This window comes from Bemisia tabaci, chromosome 3 (assembly GCF_918797505.1).
Source record: "Bemisia tabaci chromosome 3, PGI_BMITA_v3".
Lineage (NCBI taxonomy): Eukaryota > Metazoa > Arthropoda > Insecta > Hemiptera > Aleyrodidae > Bemisia > Bemisia tabaci.
Window position 1 is genome coordinate 53,206,168 of NC_092795.1, and position 17,655 is coordinate 53,223,822.

At 38.4% G+C, this 17,655-nt stretch overlaps 1 protein-coding gene across 9 annotated transcripts; it reads left to right on the forward strand.

The window, feature by feature from the left end:
• The first annotated feature begins 490 nt into the window (after window positions 1-490).
• On the forward strand, window positions 491-16,859 carry LOC109040239 (protein D1). Of its 9 annotated transcripts, XR_011899622.1 has the most exons (8): window positions 536-1,467; window positions 2,540-2,746; window positions 3,617-3,740; window positions 5,920-6,060; window positions 6,519-6,600; window positions 14,408-14,545; window positions 15,556-15,640; window positions 16,458-16,608. XR_011899622.1 is itself a non-coding variant. In XM_072298800.1 (7 exons), the coding sequence occupies exons 1-7, from the start codon at window positions 1,435-1,437 to the stop codon at window positions 16,573-16,575; spliced, it is 849 nt and encodes a 282-aa protein (XP_072154901.1). In that variant the 5' UTR covers window positions 491-1,434; the 3' UTR covers window positions 16,576-16,859. The 9 variants fall into 9 exon arrangements, 5 of the variants coding, with proteins under 5 accessions (XP_072154901.1, XP_072154903.1, XP_072154906.1 ...); XM_072298800.1 differs by lacking the exons at window positions 3,617-3,740; window positions 5,920-6,060; window positions 6,519-6,600 and adding exons at window positions 11,472-11,612; window positions 12,718-12,844 and having other exon boundaries at window positions 491-1,467; window positions 16,458-16,859; XM_072298802.1 differs by lacking the exons at window positions 3,617-3,740; window positions 5,920-6,060; window positions 6,519-6,600 and adding exons at window positions 11,472-11,612; window positions 12,718-12,844 and having other exon boundaries at window positions 494-1,467; window positions 2,476-2,746; window positions 16,458-16,857.
• Window positions 16,860-17,655: the final 796 nt, after the last annotated feature.

Consider the following 17,655-nt stretch of genomic DNA (forward strand, 5'->3'; position numbering starts at 1 on the left):
ATATAAACAATTATACTGATGTTGGACCCTTCCACGTATTTTCTGTCTGAAGGCATTCCTTAAAATTGTCTTACCAATAAAACAATAAAAACAAAACGAAGTAAAGAAAAGTAGAAATACCTCTCTGTAGAGGAAAATATATGCACTGTCGACATCATGTCTTTCCTCTATTTGCGAATTTGTATGCACGAATGACAAGTTTCTTTTCGAGGTCATTTCTTATCTCATATTTTTGTCCGCCTCATTGTTCTCTGAGCTGAATTTTCTTTTTTCTTGATTTATATAGCCAAGTGTAAGTTACGATTATTAACAAAACACAAGTTAGTTGCGGTGTTGGCCCTAGCAGTTCTATAGCTCTACAGTTTACATTACGTGAGACTCAGTTATTGTTCCTCCCATGAGTGCACGAGAACATGAGTGCATGAGAACATGAGTGCAGTTTCATGAGTTCCTTCATGTGTGTTTTCTTATGTGCTCCGTCCTCTGTTTTTTTGTATTTATATTTTTTTCAAGTGCGACACTCAAGCCCTTTAAAAATCGTGATCCAGGAAAAGGTTATCCGACCCAAAAAATATACTCATTGGACGTTACTCGCAATAAGCATTGAAATTTCTGATTCATCATTAAAGCACCTATCTGCATAGAAAAACTAATGGCACACACGTTATTTCTAAAAAGAGCGAAAAAATGTAGTTCCTTATTGCAAAATGTAGTCCAATTGTAGCTGAGCTAATTCTGCACGACATCATTGGTCGGCGTTAATGACAACTCGACGTTTCCCGAACGAAGGAGTGCACCTCCATTCCGAAGTTGCAAAATTTACTCATATTATTATAAGAGCTATATTATTTTATTTATATTATATAAATTGTGACATGTGCCCTAACATGCATGAATTCTTATGAATTTTAAGGCTCATTATGGAATGGAAATAATTCCTTTTGACTCAAGTACGTCCAATCAAGATTCCTGTGCCCATAAATCTTGCTCATGCTGATTTTATTTAAACTCAATTGATCCTTTATTTAATGATAGAAAAAGCATTTATTTAATGATAGACGCTGAAAAAGCATTTATTATTGTGTGCGTGTGTAAAAAGGCGTTCCTTGCCGAAACCTATAGAACTCATGGGATTGAAATTAAACTTGGGAGAGTCCTCTGAGGTGAAGCAGAGTTTGACTGAAGCAGGGGAGAAACGTGCGTGGTTTAACATTCCTAAGTCCATTTTTATTAGGCTCTTCCTGTTACTAGCTCTTATTTCTCCTCTCTACTACCTTTCGGAAGAGCCGGTTAGTCCAAAACTGAATAGACTCAGCGTTGTACGCCAAGACGGCTCTCTCGAATCGTGGACTTCCCGTCTGAAACCAACAGCGTCAAACAAAAGTGAGGGGCAAATTGGAAGCCTAAACAGAACCAAGAACATCGGGAGCCAAAATGGGACAAGCGGCAACAGCTCTAATTGAAATGGTATTTCGACATTAAAAGCTACAGTTTGTTTCTTTTCATGTGCTTCCATGTGTTTTTCTTCAAGTGCTATTACACAATTGGATTGCATTTTGCAAAAAGGAACCACTAGCATTGCAATGTTGCTAAGATTGTGCAACTTCTTTTGTCTTGGAGGAAAACCCCGATTATCCATTAATAGTTTCTATTTTACTCGCTAAATACTGTGAATTTAAGACAAAAAATTACCATCTAAATTTCATAGTTTTTCAATTTTATTGCAAAGGATCAATCTTAGCACAGTCTTAGCATCATTGCAGTGCTAGTGGTTCCTTTTTGCAAAATGCAATCCAATTAACCTCAAGAAATTATACCTGCCACGGGCAATTCAGGAGATCATTTTTTAAAAAAATGTGTCCAACAGTTAACGATAGCATAGAACTACCCTGTATTTTGTTCTTATTTATACCCACAAAAATCATACTAATGTGTATTTAACATTCACTTCTTTTATTATTTTTTTATTAAAAAAAAATAAATATGATTGCTGTTCTTTATGATTTTATTTCACGGTGATCATGGGAACAGCTTCCAGTCAATGAATAATTTCCTAACTAAAACATTTGCTCCTTCTTGACTCTTTTATCTAATCACTTATCACTTATCTCATTCCAAACTTATCAAAATTATTTTGGTTCCGGTAAGAAAAAACGGACGGCATTTTTACTGTTGTTGTGTGGCATTATTTCTGAAGCCGACAAAAGTGATATAATAACTATGACTAAAAACGTAGGTGTAGTACTTGTGATCCACTATCAATATTGTCAAGGCAACAGTTCTTGTTCTGCTTTTTAAACTTAAATTTAAATAATTAAATCAAAGAATAAAATTTGATATTAAGCACCAAGCCATTACGAGGGATATTCCTAAAAAGGTGAACAGTGCCAATAAGGACTAATGAAATCATTCATGTTTGTACTTTAAACTTAATACATTTTAAAATGTATAGTCCAAATAATATTTTTGTCGTAGGAATGCCCCAAAATTACCACATTTGGCGGACCCATCCCTATCCAAACGTTTGATGAACTTTTAGAATTTCTCGGAATGCAGTATGCACAAACAAGCAAAATGCCTTATCATCACCATCTGTGCCTTACTAAACGGCTGTGCAAGTCAAAAGCCGGAGACATCATCCCAAAATATCCTCACGGATACAACAGTCTCAAGCCTCGAGGATGCCCTCTACGATTTTGAGATAATACCAGACGTATTAGAGGATGAGCCACCACACGTCATAAAAGTAAGTGTGTGCATGCGCTCGGGAAATAACTCTCATCATTTGGAATAAGACTTTCCTTGGCGACAACTCCGCCGTTTCACGAGATTGTGGAAAATCAAAATTAAAAAAAAAGTTAATGAACTAATAAACAAAATAAATACATTAGTAAATATGAAAAGTAGCTTCATATTAATTTAACGTACCATTTTTCCTTAATATTCTTGTAAATGAAATGCAAGTGCGAGGTGATGGTTTATACGTAACCTTACTCAGGGGTAGGTAGCTCTCTCATAAGTCGTTTACTTTGAAAATTCAATAAACGAAAGTACAGGATATTTCGGGTGGTTGGGGTCTCCGGGGCGAACCTGTGGTGCCTCCCCCCCTCCTTCCCACTAAGTATTAATGAGTCGAGAGAATAGATGGTGGAGATCAATTTATCTGCCGGTATTTTCTTATGTATGTTAAGTTCGGAATACATTCTCTTTTTTTTATCATATGAATTTAAAAATAAAACTATAATAAATTCATGGAAAACGATGATTTTCATTTATGAAGATTATATTTCTGGCGTGTTATATACTAATTAAACTCTGCAGCATTACTTATTATATCAAAGGCAATACTAGAATAACACCCACCACGACTCGGAATGTCGCAAATACCTATTTACTCTTACAAATTACTTTCCAATGAGACAACTATTTTGATTGTTGCGAGAAATTTTGCTAAATTTTTCTTTATAATCTCAAGAACATCTTAAAAATTCCTCATTATAGTCCTCTTAAAATATACTGCAATCGAGGTATTCGTTTTTCTACCCAGTTGCAATATCAAATTCTTATTAAAAAAAAAAAAAAGCTTATTTGTATTTGCAAATATACCTTAATTTAGGTGAAATTTGGAGACAAGGTTGTGAACCTCGGGAACAAGTTCAAGTTATGTGACTTACAGCTTCCTCCGAGCTATGTATCATGGACTTTTGATAAAGGAGCTCTTTATACACTAGTATTTGCAGGTACGTAGAAATACTATGTATTTTTCTCTGAGCATTTTCTATATTTTTAAAGTATATTTCGTACCGGTTCTGCAAGAAGAGACCCTATTTTTCAGGAGAAATCTTTCCAGGAAACTCAAAAGAGGAAAAAATGGAAATTCGCTAATTCGAGTTCTGAACGGGTAGGTACCCTAGGGTGCGTCAAAAAAAATGAAAGTCTGAAATGTTCCGCTCCCCAGGCGGCAATCGATGACGTTTGGTAAAAAAACATGTTTGCCAAAATTTGGGCCAATTTCAACCATTTTAAATGGTGCCAAAGGTCAATTTTGTGATGAAATTATGATATTTTGGTTTAGACCTCGATTTCGTACAAAAAACTCGATTTTACGCTGAAATCGTGCGTTTACGAGAAAAATGCCAAAGAACTCGACTTGTAGAGGATGAAATTTTACACTAGGGGGACGTCTTTGTAACCGATAAAAATCAAATTGAACTAGAAAAACTCAACTCGGTATTTATTTTTTTGGTCCTCAGAATTTCCGAGGTCTTACAAAGTAGAGGTTTAAAAGACTAATTTTTCACGAAAATTAGTCGAAAGAGGGTATAAATGAACTGTAGGCAAGTGTTGAGGATGCAAATGTCATCAGAACTTCCTCAGTTTCAAAAAAAGTTCCAACAGTTTTGCACAATCCTCCAAAAAGTGTACGGCTCGAGAAGCAGGATCGTGCTATAATAGTAAGGGGAAAGTGCGGTTTGACCGGGAAAAATTGCGTAACGAACTTTCCCTATGTAATCGTCATCAGTAGGTCCCCCTGAACAACTTCCTAAAAGTTAAAAATGGCCCGACCCCGGAACACCCCTCAAAAAAGTTAAAATTGAAAATGGCGGCCGTAATAAGAGGGTCCGGGAAATCGGTATTTTAAAATGCTCATTCTGTCTCATCATGTTAGGTATCATTTCCTATGTAATTTTGGTCGTAAATTTCATTAAGGAATTCCACAAGGTCCTCCGGCCAAAGAAGGCGCTCCAAATCAAAGATGGCGGCCAAATGTGAAAGGCAGGAGGTTGCATTTTTTTAAATATTCACCGAAGGAACAAGGAATGTGAAGTGTCATTATTTTCATGTATTTATGGCCAAGAAACTTAAATTTGATGTTATAAACGTATTTAATAAAGGAAATTAAAGGAAACATACGACTACCGAGAGAAACGTAAGCTCAGAAGGGGCCTTGCGGAATTCATTTATGAAATCTACGACCAAAATTACATAGGAAATGATACCTAACATGATAAGACAGAATGAGCATTTTAAAATACCGATTTCCCGGACCCTCTTATTACGGCCGCCATTTTCAATTTTAACTTTTTTGAGGCGTGTTCCGGGGTCGGGCCATTTTTAACTTTTCGGAAGTTGTTCAGGGGGACCTACTGATGACGATTACATAGGGAAAGTTCGTTACGCAATTTTTCCCGGTCAAACCGCACTTTCCCCTTACTATTATAGCACGATCCTGCTTCTCGAGCCGTACACTTTTTGGAGGATTGTGCAAAACTGTTGGAACTTTTTTTGAAACTGAGGAAGTTCTGATGACATTTGCATCCTCAACACTTGCCTACAGTTCATTTATACCCTCTTTCGACTAATTTTCGTGAAAAATTAGTCTTTTAAACCTCTACTTTGTAAGACCTCGGAAATTCTGAGGACCAAAAAAATAAATACCGAGTTGAGTTTTTCTCGTTCAATTTGATTTTTATCGGTTACAAAGACGTCCCCTTAGTGTAAAATTTCATCCTCTACAAGTCGAGTTCTTTGGCATTTTTCTCGTAAACGCACGATTTCAGCGTAAAATCGAGTTTTTTGTACGAAATCGAGGTCTAAACCAAAATATCATAATTTCATCACAAAATTGACCTTTGGCACCATTTAAAATGGTTGAAATTGGCCCAAATTTTGGCAAACATGTTTTTTAACCAAACGTCATCGATTGCTGCCTGGGGAGCGGAACATTTCAGACTTTCATTTTTTTTGACGCACCCTAAGGTACCCTCTGGAGATGACCTATATGAAACGAGCTACGCACAGTTTTTTCATGTTATCATCGAAAATTAGAATGTAAAATACACTTAAACATGCTAACATGATACCGTGCTACATACTAAATGTTCCAAGTTTAAATTGTGGATGTTGGACAAATTACAGGTGTCGATTATCCTGTTCATATGCAGCACCAATACCGAGAATACCCTCATTGGGTCATGGGTAACATCCCAGGCGATAGTTTTCTGGCTGGAGAGACAATTTTCAGCTACCATGATCCTGCTAAGATTAATTATCTTCCTGGTAAGATTTATGAAATACGCTGGTTACCGCGGAGTTCTATATTTTCTGTAATAGTTCTGCGAATAATGTTTCTATGGCTGCAGATGGTTTTGCATTCTGCTGAAGTGCCTGAAAACTCAAATAGACTTAATACCTCATATGTGCATGAAAAAAATTTGAATTTCATGTACACGTGCATCCATGCGAATCGCTTCGATTTTCAGTTGTACGTATATTTATGCTAAAAGGAACTATACGCATAGGGTTTACGTGCAATATACTTCGTTTTAGCATAAATACAGTCAGTTGTTTCGATGATCACCGTGTTTTCACTTCTCTCTCTTTCTTATTAAAAAATTGAAGGATCTACCTCCACCAAAGTAAGCTAAATGTTTCCTATTTTCTCTGTTTATATCTCTTGAGTGCATAATAGCACCGATTACTAAGATTTAATTTTTATTTTCATTCAAATAAAACAGGGTTTCACCGCTTTGTGTTCACACTGTACAAACAAAACTGTTCAGGACCTGTGAAATTTCAGGAGAACCTTCCTGCCAAAAGGTAAAAATAGGCATGAATTGTTATATCCTTTCTTAGCACGGCCGAATTGCAGTTGGCGGTAAAAATTCGTCACTCGGCTGACAAATGGGCATAACTAAACATTGAGATGAGCCCGGGAAAGCATCGAGTTGAATGGACGACAGGGCTCATCACGAAATGCAGTTACGCCTTTATGTCATGAGGGCGACGAAACAGAGTAACTTGAAAGAGGGAGTATGAACATGACGCCCCTTCACTTTCCACGGAGGCTTCAGGACCCAAAAATGGCGGTGCTTTGTCTTAGTTTTTGATGATGGGAGGAGGTCATTTTCAAATGTTATTACTAGTCACACGCACTTCCAATCTCACAATATTCAATATGATTTTTCTCGAAGTAGCACACGATTAGCTGTAAAACTTTGTAAAAACGCCGGAATAATGCAACTTAGTAAAGTTCCCGCTGCGATAAGTGAATAAAACCACATTCTAAGTCATTTTGCATTTAATCTGCTTTTAGCGTCCGCCAGTTTTGAGTCCAAAGAGTTTCATGAAGTTGAAAGATGGAACAGCCGATCAATAGCGGGAGCCTTATGGCGATACTCTCTCTGTCAAATTACTCTAGTCAAAATTAGTCTGTGTAATCATGGGTTTAGCCGCGCTAGGTTACAAACGCAATACATTTCATATTCAAAAACATAAAATATTCCTCGTTGAGTGCTACAAAAAGGCTTAGGCAATGGTCGACTTGTTGAAGAAAGCATACGGTCATAATTCAATGCGGAATGGACACTTCAAGCGTGGCCGGGAAAGCGTTAGTGTCGGTCAGATGAGAGCAAGAGGCGCCGCCGGACAGTGCGCTTATCGTGACTATCCGAAAATGTAAATCGCGTGCGAAAAATTGTTATTGTCGAATTCATGTTTCAGACGTAGCAAAAAACGCAATATTAGTGCTAGTTTGTAGTTTTGAAACGTATACGGGAAATTCGAGCCCAAACGTTTTGACCGAGATACGAAAGAGATAACGCGTCACACGTTGTGACCAAAAAAGGTGCTGAGGTATTCCTCGGTTTTTTTCTGCACAATGGGCTACTTGCAAGTTTGGGGGATATGCGATTCAAATAATGATGCCAATGTTAAATTTCGGGAGAAACACGATGGTACAACTGGTTGCCTCTGAACCGAACTTCAAAGCTCAAAAAAGCTCTCAAATATGAGGTCGTATTGGAGGGGATATTCCGCGTTACCCTGACAATGAGAGTCAACCTCTATATCAAGTCGAACTTTTTAAAGATAGGGACAAAATACATTAGCCGGGTTGCCGTGCTTCAGTTGCGGAGTCCCCAAGTAAAGTGGTAACCCTGCTTATGTATTCGCTCCCTATCTTTGCATTGAGAGTTTGACTTGATGTATACGTGGACTCTCAGGGTAGCGTGGGATGTCCCCTTCCATTACGGCCTCAACTTGAGAGCTATTTTTGAGCTGTGGCGTTCGGTTCAGAGAACACCAGTGGCACCATTGTGATTTTGCGAAATTTTACATGAGGCGCAGTATTTTAATCGCAAATTCCTGACACATACAAGAGCTCCATTGCAGTTTATGTGCTGGTCTCTTGGCACCGCCGACCAGGGCCGGATTTACCTACTTGCCGCCCATGGGCCGCCTGTTTTGCCGCCTCCTTCTCATTCGTTTTGAAACATCAATAAAAACCATCAAGTGAACGTGCCGGAGGGGGAGGGGTGCATAAGACGCGTTTACTCGTGTTGGACACATTTTTTGCGAAAGCCCTGTCAACACTATACTAGCAAAAGTTCACGGAACTTTGCGCGAAAGTTAAGTTCTGTAAACCTGTCTCCGTGTGGACAAGGCTTTCCATTTGTAAGAAATGAACGAAAAATGCATGCAAGAACAAACATGAAGGTGGTTTAATAATTTTAACTTCCACCGCCACGCCGCGTTGATCGCATTGTGTTTAGCGCAATGCGTGAAGTATTCCGACAGTCTTGTAGGCGCTATGCATTTTACGCCGACCGCTGCTGCTGAACGCACTGCTGTTTGACGCAATGCGTGAAGTATTCGTGCAGTCTTGTAGGCGCTAATATATCTTACATGCCGACCGCCGCGCTGAGGGCTTCTCCTTTTTATCTCAAGTCCTCGTCAGCATTGTTCTCTGTGCTGCGCCGCTTCATGGCAATATGCGTGTTTGTTTTCTCTCTTAACTCGACTAAATAAAGGTGCTGTCTCTTGTAACACCGAAATACGACAAAATTAGAAAGAACTATACTCCCAGGAAATGAGAGAATTATTTGTCGCCTTCTCTCGTTTGTAATTTTTTTCTGAATCCGATGTTTTTTTATACTTGCATTTAATAAAATTTCAAAATTTGCCACCCCCTAAATCCGGCTCTGATGCGGCCGACCATATGGTCACATTCATTTTGACCACAAGATTGCAACTACACTTGAAGGCATGACATCAGTGTCGCATGCTTGCTCATCAGATGTCGGTAGGTTCAAGTAAAATCAGAGCGTCTTGTCTAATGGATTTTAATCTTTATTTGACCCAAACAAGGCATCGAGTCACATTCGGAGACTTCTCCACGAACTTTTTAAGACGACCTCGTAATTTGTGCCAGAGTTCTTTTTCCATCGTTTCCTTCTTAATTGCATTCATTGGATTTTTTAATACAACCATTAGTAAATATCTCAAAGGAGAAAAGAGAGAGAGAAAATTATATTTTCCTGCAATTTTATATTTTTGCGTGGTGATAAATTTCCCCTCTCAATATCGTGAGGATTTAAAATCAAACGTGACTCTACTTTATTCTTTTTTATAGGAATTCTACTCTCTTAAGGAAGTATTTCAAGGCTGAAACTTTTAGACAAAAGTACAATATGGAGGCACCAATCGGGATTAATTTTTTTGTTGTTTTCAACGACGAGTAAAGAAAAGAATGTAGATCACTGGTTCAATTCGTTAAATTTGATTTTGACGCAAACATATAAGTAGACTGATTTTTTTTACTGCACATGAAAAATAAATATAATATTAGTTATTGTTGTAAATACATAATTATACGAGTATTAGACTCTCACATAGTGTTTTTCATGTAAATCATTTGTATACCTTAAATTGTCGATGATATATTCCATTTTGAAATATGTCATCCTACAAATCAATTTCCTCTTTCCTATTTGTGTTTAAATTGCCTGTTTCAGTTGCGAAATGTAAATGATCGATGCTCGACATTTCCTCATTTGAATCTATGATAAAGAGTCGATTATGAAGGTGTTCGTTGCGGACTTCCTATTCATCGATCCTTTTCTATACATTTAAATGACAGATCAATCGATATATCGCAAAGCACGCCACTCCGCTGGCCCATTTGAGTGGCCCTGATGCACTGCTCGACAGTTCTAATCACGGGGTTTCTGTTTTTTGGTCGGTCAAAACCGAACTAGAACTTAATTTATGAAATTGTCGCCCCTTTGATGAAATGAAATAGTACAGAATAAAACTAGGTCCAACTTAAAGCACTTGGAATTTTCCTTCGAATTAATAACAGCTATTTTGGATATTTGCTGCACTGAACTTTTTTTGAGGCACCCGAAAGTTCTTCTGTTCCAAAAAAAATTCTGACGCGGCAGCGGCTATTAGCAGATGAGTAGAAGAGCTGCCAGGGCGGCTCCTACCCGACCCGGCCGCCGAAGATGTTACCTACTCGTACAATCCGATTATGTGGGGCTGTTACACGCCGCAGTGTTCTGACCCACTAAACGACCCCGTCGGGCTACACCCCACACAAATGTGGCCCGTCAGTTTTTCCTAGTGCACTCTACGAACGACGATTCCTAACTTCGGCCCCGGCGGAGCCAGTGCCCCCCAGCCCTTTCCCCTCCTCGGAAGGGGATCCCACCGGCGCCCAGGACCGATCTTCCAAGGCCATCTACAGTTCCATTCTTCCTGGGTTAGCGTTTCGGAGCTCCTCCTATTGGGCGGCACTCTCGCGAAATTTCCCCCTCAGAAAAAAAATGAAAACTGGTACACCGGCTGCTGGGGAAAAACAGGTGCTGCTTCTGAAAGAATTGGCCCTCGTTTGACAGGACGGGTAAATTAGACTCATAAAAATAGAAATAGTCAACAACTAAGTTGTATGGTAATTATTCTTGATATACTATGATGTGCCTTCGATTGCAGTGCACAAAGTAATCGCGGCTTGCGAGACTACTTTCATCAGCTGCTTCTTAAGAGCAAGTTTTAACTCCACCGTTTCGTCACCTAATACAATAACTCAATTTGCACATCCTGCATCCTGGCAGCTTGTCAGCTTATAACATCTTCAGAACCTTTGATGATAGGCATAATCACATAATGTGTTACGTAAAGGATGATTCTCCACGAGCATGAAACCAAAATATCCAGTGCATGGGGTACACCTGCCTCACACATAGCTCCTTGAAGCTGTGATTGCTTCCCGTCTTACAGAAGCTTTAAATCTCTTATTGAGTTCCGAACCCAAAACGAACATGACGAGTATTCTAATGTTATCTAAACGGAGTGGACGCTTGATTTGTAATAGTGAAGCAAAGATATTTTATTATAGATATCTTGTGCGATAAAAGGTGTGCGAAACTGCTATCCAGGATATGATATTTCTTTGTAGCTAATTTAAAAAAATAAATTTCACTATAGATGTTAATTGTACCTTCTAATTCTCCACAAACTCCCTTCTCCGACATTATATTGCTCGCCCCCTTTATTGACGCTTTGCTCGCGATTTGAAGTCAGTGGTTTGCATGGTTTTCTGCTGAAGGAAGATGTCACGTAAACGTTTGCAATTATTATACTCGCAAGGTTTCATTTTAATCGGCTGCCTTAAAGTATGTCTGCCACAGCTCATTGAAGATCAGGAATCTGACCCATGGAAAGTAGAACATCCGAATAAAACATCATATGAAATAATCACGGAGCTGAAAAAACACGAAATCATTCCAGATATAATTGACAAAGTCGCATATGATGTTAGCGTATGTGAGGTGAGTAGGTCAACTTATATTCTATGAAAAGATTTAATGCTACAATAATAGTTTATTAACAAGTATAAAATAATAAGGGGTAATTGTACAAAAACAGAATAAAAAATAAGAAACAAACGAAACTCTGAATCTTTGGGTGTGGCGCATTGTACGCGGCTAAGCCGCTCAGCCCCAGTTAGTTTTTTTCGAAATATTTGATCAAACACATCAGCTGAACATTTTGGATAATATTCTTGAAAAATGAATACAGAGCACTAGGAAATCCTTACGATCCTGATCATTGGCCAGTGCTCGGTCGGTACGATCCTCACGCGCGCGATCTCCGTATTTTCCTCGCTGTCGCACAGTGGATCGAGTCAATGCGAGAGGTTGGACAGCATTTGGAAACTTTTAAAGCTAATAACTCTGTTCACATGAAACTTTGAGGTTTTAAAAGTGGCTCCATTGGTTTCCTCATTAAATTTTCTAGCAAAGTCACCCCTTAAAATTCAAAATTTGACAAACTGAACATCAAAATTTGAAGTTTTTTTTTAAAAATCTCATGTCCGACCTCCCAGATTGACTCGATCCACTGTGTGTCGGAGGCCCGGGACGGTCTCGCCGATACCCTTCAGGCCATCGGTACAACGGTCTCCGCTAAATTTTGGTTCGAAGGTTCATCTCCTTCTTTCATCCTCATCTTTGGTGAATCTCCGTAATACAAAATAACTAACAAACGAGTAACGCAAAACGCATAATGCCTGAGGCGCGTAGCCCTTAGCCAAGTCGCACAGCGAGGCGGTCAGGGGGCGTAACCACCCCGTGTTACTTTATGTTCATCATCAATACACTGAAAAAAATTTACGGGCTACATAGATATACCGTTCGTTCCGGGCTCAGAGGCTGAAAGTTCCGGGTGCTGAAACTATAGCTTTAACTGCTGCAGGTGCTACGCCCGGAACTCCGGAACAGATATTCAGTAGAAAAATTGCTCTCCTATAGAATTATCCTCCGCAGACAAAGGTTTCTTCTCAATGGATAGTTAATCATTTGAAAATCCTTCTACATAGTCTGATGAAAATAAATACTTATCATTCTCGGTTTGAAGATGAATTATTTTTTTTAGGTTTCCTATAATGATACAGTGATAAATTTTGGAAATATCATCAACTACACATACATTTGGGAACACGAACCGACGCATGTAAAGTGGCCATACGAAGAGGGCGTATTATACACACTGATCATGACTTGTAAGAATTCCTAGTTGAATGTCCTCTCATTTGATTAGGTTAGGTGTCACGTAATTATATTTACGTCGATGCGGAAAAACTTTAAGTCATGTGGACGCATCTCTGCCAAACGGAACTATGAACGAGTGGGAAATATGCGGTGTGCTCGTGGTGAGCTGCATAAGAAACAATGTTAAAGTGGGCGTGACTCCTTTCGGGGAAATGGGAAAGCGGGACTGTACATTAAATCAAACGGAACTTAGCACCGACTGTATGCTAACTCATGAATGGGTAAGTGACAAGATTGTTGTGCACAAGCATAGAGAAAAAAAAGGAGGGGTTTGCATTTCGGGCATCTTGGAATTTTTTGATGACTTGATGACGTAGGTGGGTACAGTTGGGTACAGCGACGTCCTCTTCACGCTGTACTCACCTACGTCATCAAGTCATCAAAAAATTCCAAGATGCCCGAAATGCAAACACCTCCTTTTTTTTTCTCTATGGTGCACAAGGCTCATGCCGAGTTAGAGCGGCGTCGTTGAGCTCGCTGAGCCCGGTCGTCAACGCTGACGTCACTGGTGCTTTATGATTCCCATTTATTCTGACGGCCCTCGACTAACGAGCACACCCCTTCTTTTCCAAGTCTTTGATTTCGTTTGGGCGAAATACGTCCGTGTAAGAAGAAACTGCCAAACGTAACAACTCAGATCGACATGAGTGTTTTTCTTCTTCTTCTTTTTCTTGTCGCATGTTTGTCATATGTTGCGTCCATTTAAAGGAAGATTATTCGATTTCGCTCTAATCTTTCAAACAGACTCTTACAAAGCAGGATGAAAGAGTTATTTTACAAAGTCAGTTACTGACTTTCAATAAAGATGAGCCTTAAGTATTAAAATTAAATTTAAAAAAAAAATGTGCGTGAAAATGAAATTTTGCTGATGTTTTTAAAGTACATTTCCCTCAAAACTATAGGAATCCTACTGATCCATGTTTTCAATGTATTTATATATTTAGTCAATATATTCTTGGTGCGTGATGATTTTTCAAGTCAAGTCTATTCATTGCATAATGTTTTGAAGATCTGAGCATGTATCTATTACACACAAAAAATTCAGCCAAATGCATTGTAGGTAAAATCTCACGGATGTGATGCTGATCGCACATAAACCATTTCTTAATACGCTCAGAAACGCACATTACATGATCACTGCCGTACTAAGGAAAAACGTCTTAAAAACATTCAAAGGTTGCCAAATTCTCTCTAAGGAAATATTTATTTTGAAAGAAAGTTCTTAATATTTTTGCTCGAAATTTTTAGACACTTCAGATCAAGTTACGAACAAAATTTTCTGATAAATCGAAAGGAAAATATTCACAAATTTCCCTGAAAATCTGTGATTTTCCGAAGGAAATGTGGCAACGTCCGAAGGCTCATACGGCGTTCTTCCTTGGCACGGCAGAAATAGCAGGCTGTATCGCGTATATTCAAAATCTCAGAATGATATGGATGAGAGACATTCAAACCGTCCAGTGGTTTGGTCCCTCTACTTTTTTTCTGGTACATTTTTCGGTTTTTCTATTTAGCACCAGATGCTCCAGGAAGAGAGGAGCACAATGAACGTGAACTTAGACTGTGGCTTGTCGGCAATATACCAGGAAATGACATCAAAAACGGGACTTTGATAGCCGATTACGCGGGCATGGTGCCGTTTTACGAGGAGGGTAAGCACTGCCGCTTTATATTTTTTGTCAAATTTATACTGCTTACGGCGTTCAATCATTCTGTGACGGTTTGTATACACAGAGCAGGATAATACCTCCGATACATTTGAGATCTGGTCAATTATTTTCTCGCAAAACGTAATTACCAAATATTATAAACTGATTGAAAAATACACCATGTCATCATTTTCTCAAGAAGTTTTGGAGCGCAGAAAAATATATTTGACACTGGCTGCCAAAGACTATGAACTCAGATGTTTTCTCCTCAAAATCATACATATAAAACGCATATCAGTTGCCGAGAATGTCGAAAATCAACTACTGCATGAACGATTTTTTAACAAGTACTTTTATCATAGACCATAGGAAAGTACGTATAAAGAAATAAGACGTTATTTTAATTTTCGCGACTTGCCCATTATCGATCTTTAACACTCACTACATCTTATTCAGGGGTTGATCTCTAGTCTTCATAATGTGCGAGTCGATTTCCTCGAAAAAATTGCAGGAAAAATGATGTGTTCCGTAAAGCGTAAGTTCATAAGTTCTTGTCCAGAGGTCCATTACTGGACTCGAAATACTCTCTGCTGTGGGTGTCATAGACAGAGTATAATTTCGAAGATAGAAGAATGCTATATGGTGTGATGAGACCAATTTCAACGTGTAGGATTGCTCCGTACTCCCTAAGTCCTCTTTGTGTATCGTTTTGTTATTCAATCTCACTTCAATAATCAACCCGCTGGTGCATCATGTATCCTTGATAATATAACTTACCTATTTTTAACAGCATGACATGCTATCATACTCAATAATCAACCCGCTGGTTCATCATGTATCCTTGATAATATAACTAATTTTTAACAGCGTGACATGCTATCATATACTCATGATTCTCAGGCATATTGCGTACCGAGCTTCCTTAAGAGAAATTATTAACCTCGTGAGAATTATAAATAATTATTACTTATTTATACTTTCCTCAATAACGAAATACATTTTCTCGTTCAAAGGTCTTCATCGTTACGTATTTTTTGTTTATGAGCAAGAGGATGCAGGCAAAATAGATTTTTCGAATGAAATGTTCCTAACTCCGAAGTAAGTATCATGATTTTGTTTTTGTTTTTTACTCCCTTGTATGACGGCCATAAATCACGCGACGGGGTGTTAGTTCATACTGATTCTCCTAAATGTTTGATGCGTGGAGATATTTTAAACCTATCAATTAGAGTTTGAGCTAAGAAGACTCTATTTTCAAACCAATAAATACTGAGAAAACGATATGACGGCCGCAAATTAAATTGATGGCTTATTAGCAGGCATTTTCACCAAAAACCGTTAGATATCTTCAAGCCATAAAAGAACCTAAGAGAGAGTGCCTTTTATCAAGAACGCATGAACTTTGTAAACATCTGTTCTGAAAGCAACCTTACGATGAGAAACTCCTCTAATAAAAATTCTTATCCGAGTTTAGAGCTCGTTTCGGCAATGTAGCGTTTCAAAGTTTACATTTTTTTACCATTAAAGTTCCTCGACTGAGAAGCAATGTTAATTGCTTTTTTATTCTCTGAGGGAAAATATAGTCATCTGATGTATCTTGGAGATATAGACTGTTGTTGACACAACGAGTCAGTGAGCTCCAATGAATAGGGATCCCACAGTATTGAAGCTTTTCCAGGAGTAAACTGACGGGGAAGGTCATGACCTTAAAATGTCGGGGCTCCCGACGAAAATTCGAATTTATTTCCTTAAAGTAAAATAGTACGGGGACCTTTGATTTAATTCGATTCGGAATTTAAAAATATTTTGGGAACAGAATAATTCGAGTAGGTAAGGAAAAGAATACAGTAACTCAATACAAAACGGTCAATCACACTCTGCAGCGCTTAATTTGGACGCTCTGATTTGATTTCAGCGACATAAATCTATCACGTGCTTATCATCACTCCGAGGATTTCCGTGAGACTTATCAACTAGGACCAATTATCGCAACTAATTTTTATCTCATGGACTATCGAAAAATAAGACATTAATTTGTTACATCTACCTTCACTCTCAATTACCTGCAGGTTTTGCATTTCTCTGCTCTCATAATTTCAATACTAAAGAACAAAATACATGTAAGAAGAAAAAAACTTGCAGAAAGAGATACCTAATGAATTGGTGGCCAAATCAATTTGATATCAATGCATATTTAGTGTAATTTAAACTGTTCCTCCTAGAATATCATACTGAACTTTCAGTAAATTTTAAGGAACATATGTGTGAAATTCGTATTTTATTTGTTTCATAATACTATGTGTAATGTTTAATATTTGGTTACGTTTGCCGAAGTGCATTCAAGTTCATTAATTAAAAAAATTCAAATCATTGGGGTCGTCATAAAGGAATCAACATGTCATTATGAAAGAAAAAACAAGCAGAAAAATCCAACATGAATATGTTGGAAAAGCGTGCCGAATAACTAAAATGTTGGACACATACCTACTATTTTCACGTCTTTGTTATTTGCATCAATTGGTACTTTTTGCTAAATTTGGGAGAAAATATTGATTCATGAACGTTGAATGTAAATTGATTTTAAAGATTCCGTCCAATTATCTTGATTTTAAGCTGATATGCGGCATTTCGCACGACCGTGATTTGGGCGAACTGCCGTGCATCGAAATCGCGTTGAGTTAATCTCTTTGGATTTCGAACTGTAACTTCTCTCCTATTCGGCCGATTTTTACAAATGAGGTCTCTTTTTATTTGTACTTTAACGGAAAGTAAGGAAAAACTCGCTAAATAGACGGAAAACAATTTTTGTGAAAATTTGGTGGATCCTGGCGTCACGGTGAATGGTTAATCGGGCGTGGAAGATAATAGGTTCGACGAGGCGACCCTCTCCTCGCCGTCTTTTATTGCCTTGCTCGAAACCTGACACCCAAAGCTATATCGGGAGATAACTGCAGTGGTTTGAGTGGATTTCTGCAGGGGCCACGGTTAGTACATGGTATAAAGAGTCACGAGGCTCATCACAGATTGCACTTGCAGTGCAAGACGCTCATTGGCTAAACAGTTTTGGCGGGAAAGAAGGTTCTAGAGTTGAGTCCTCCGAGCGTAAGAAAGCT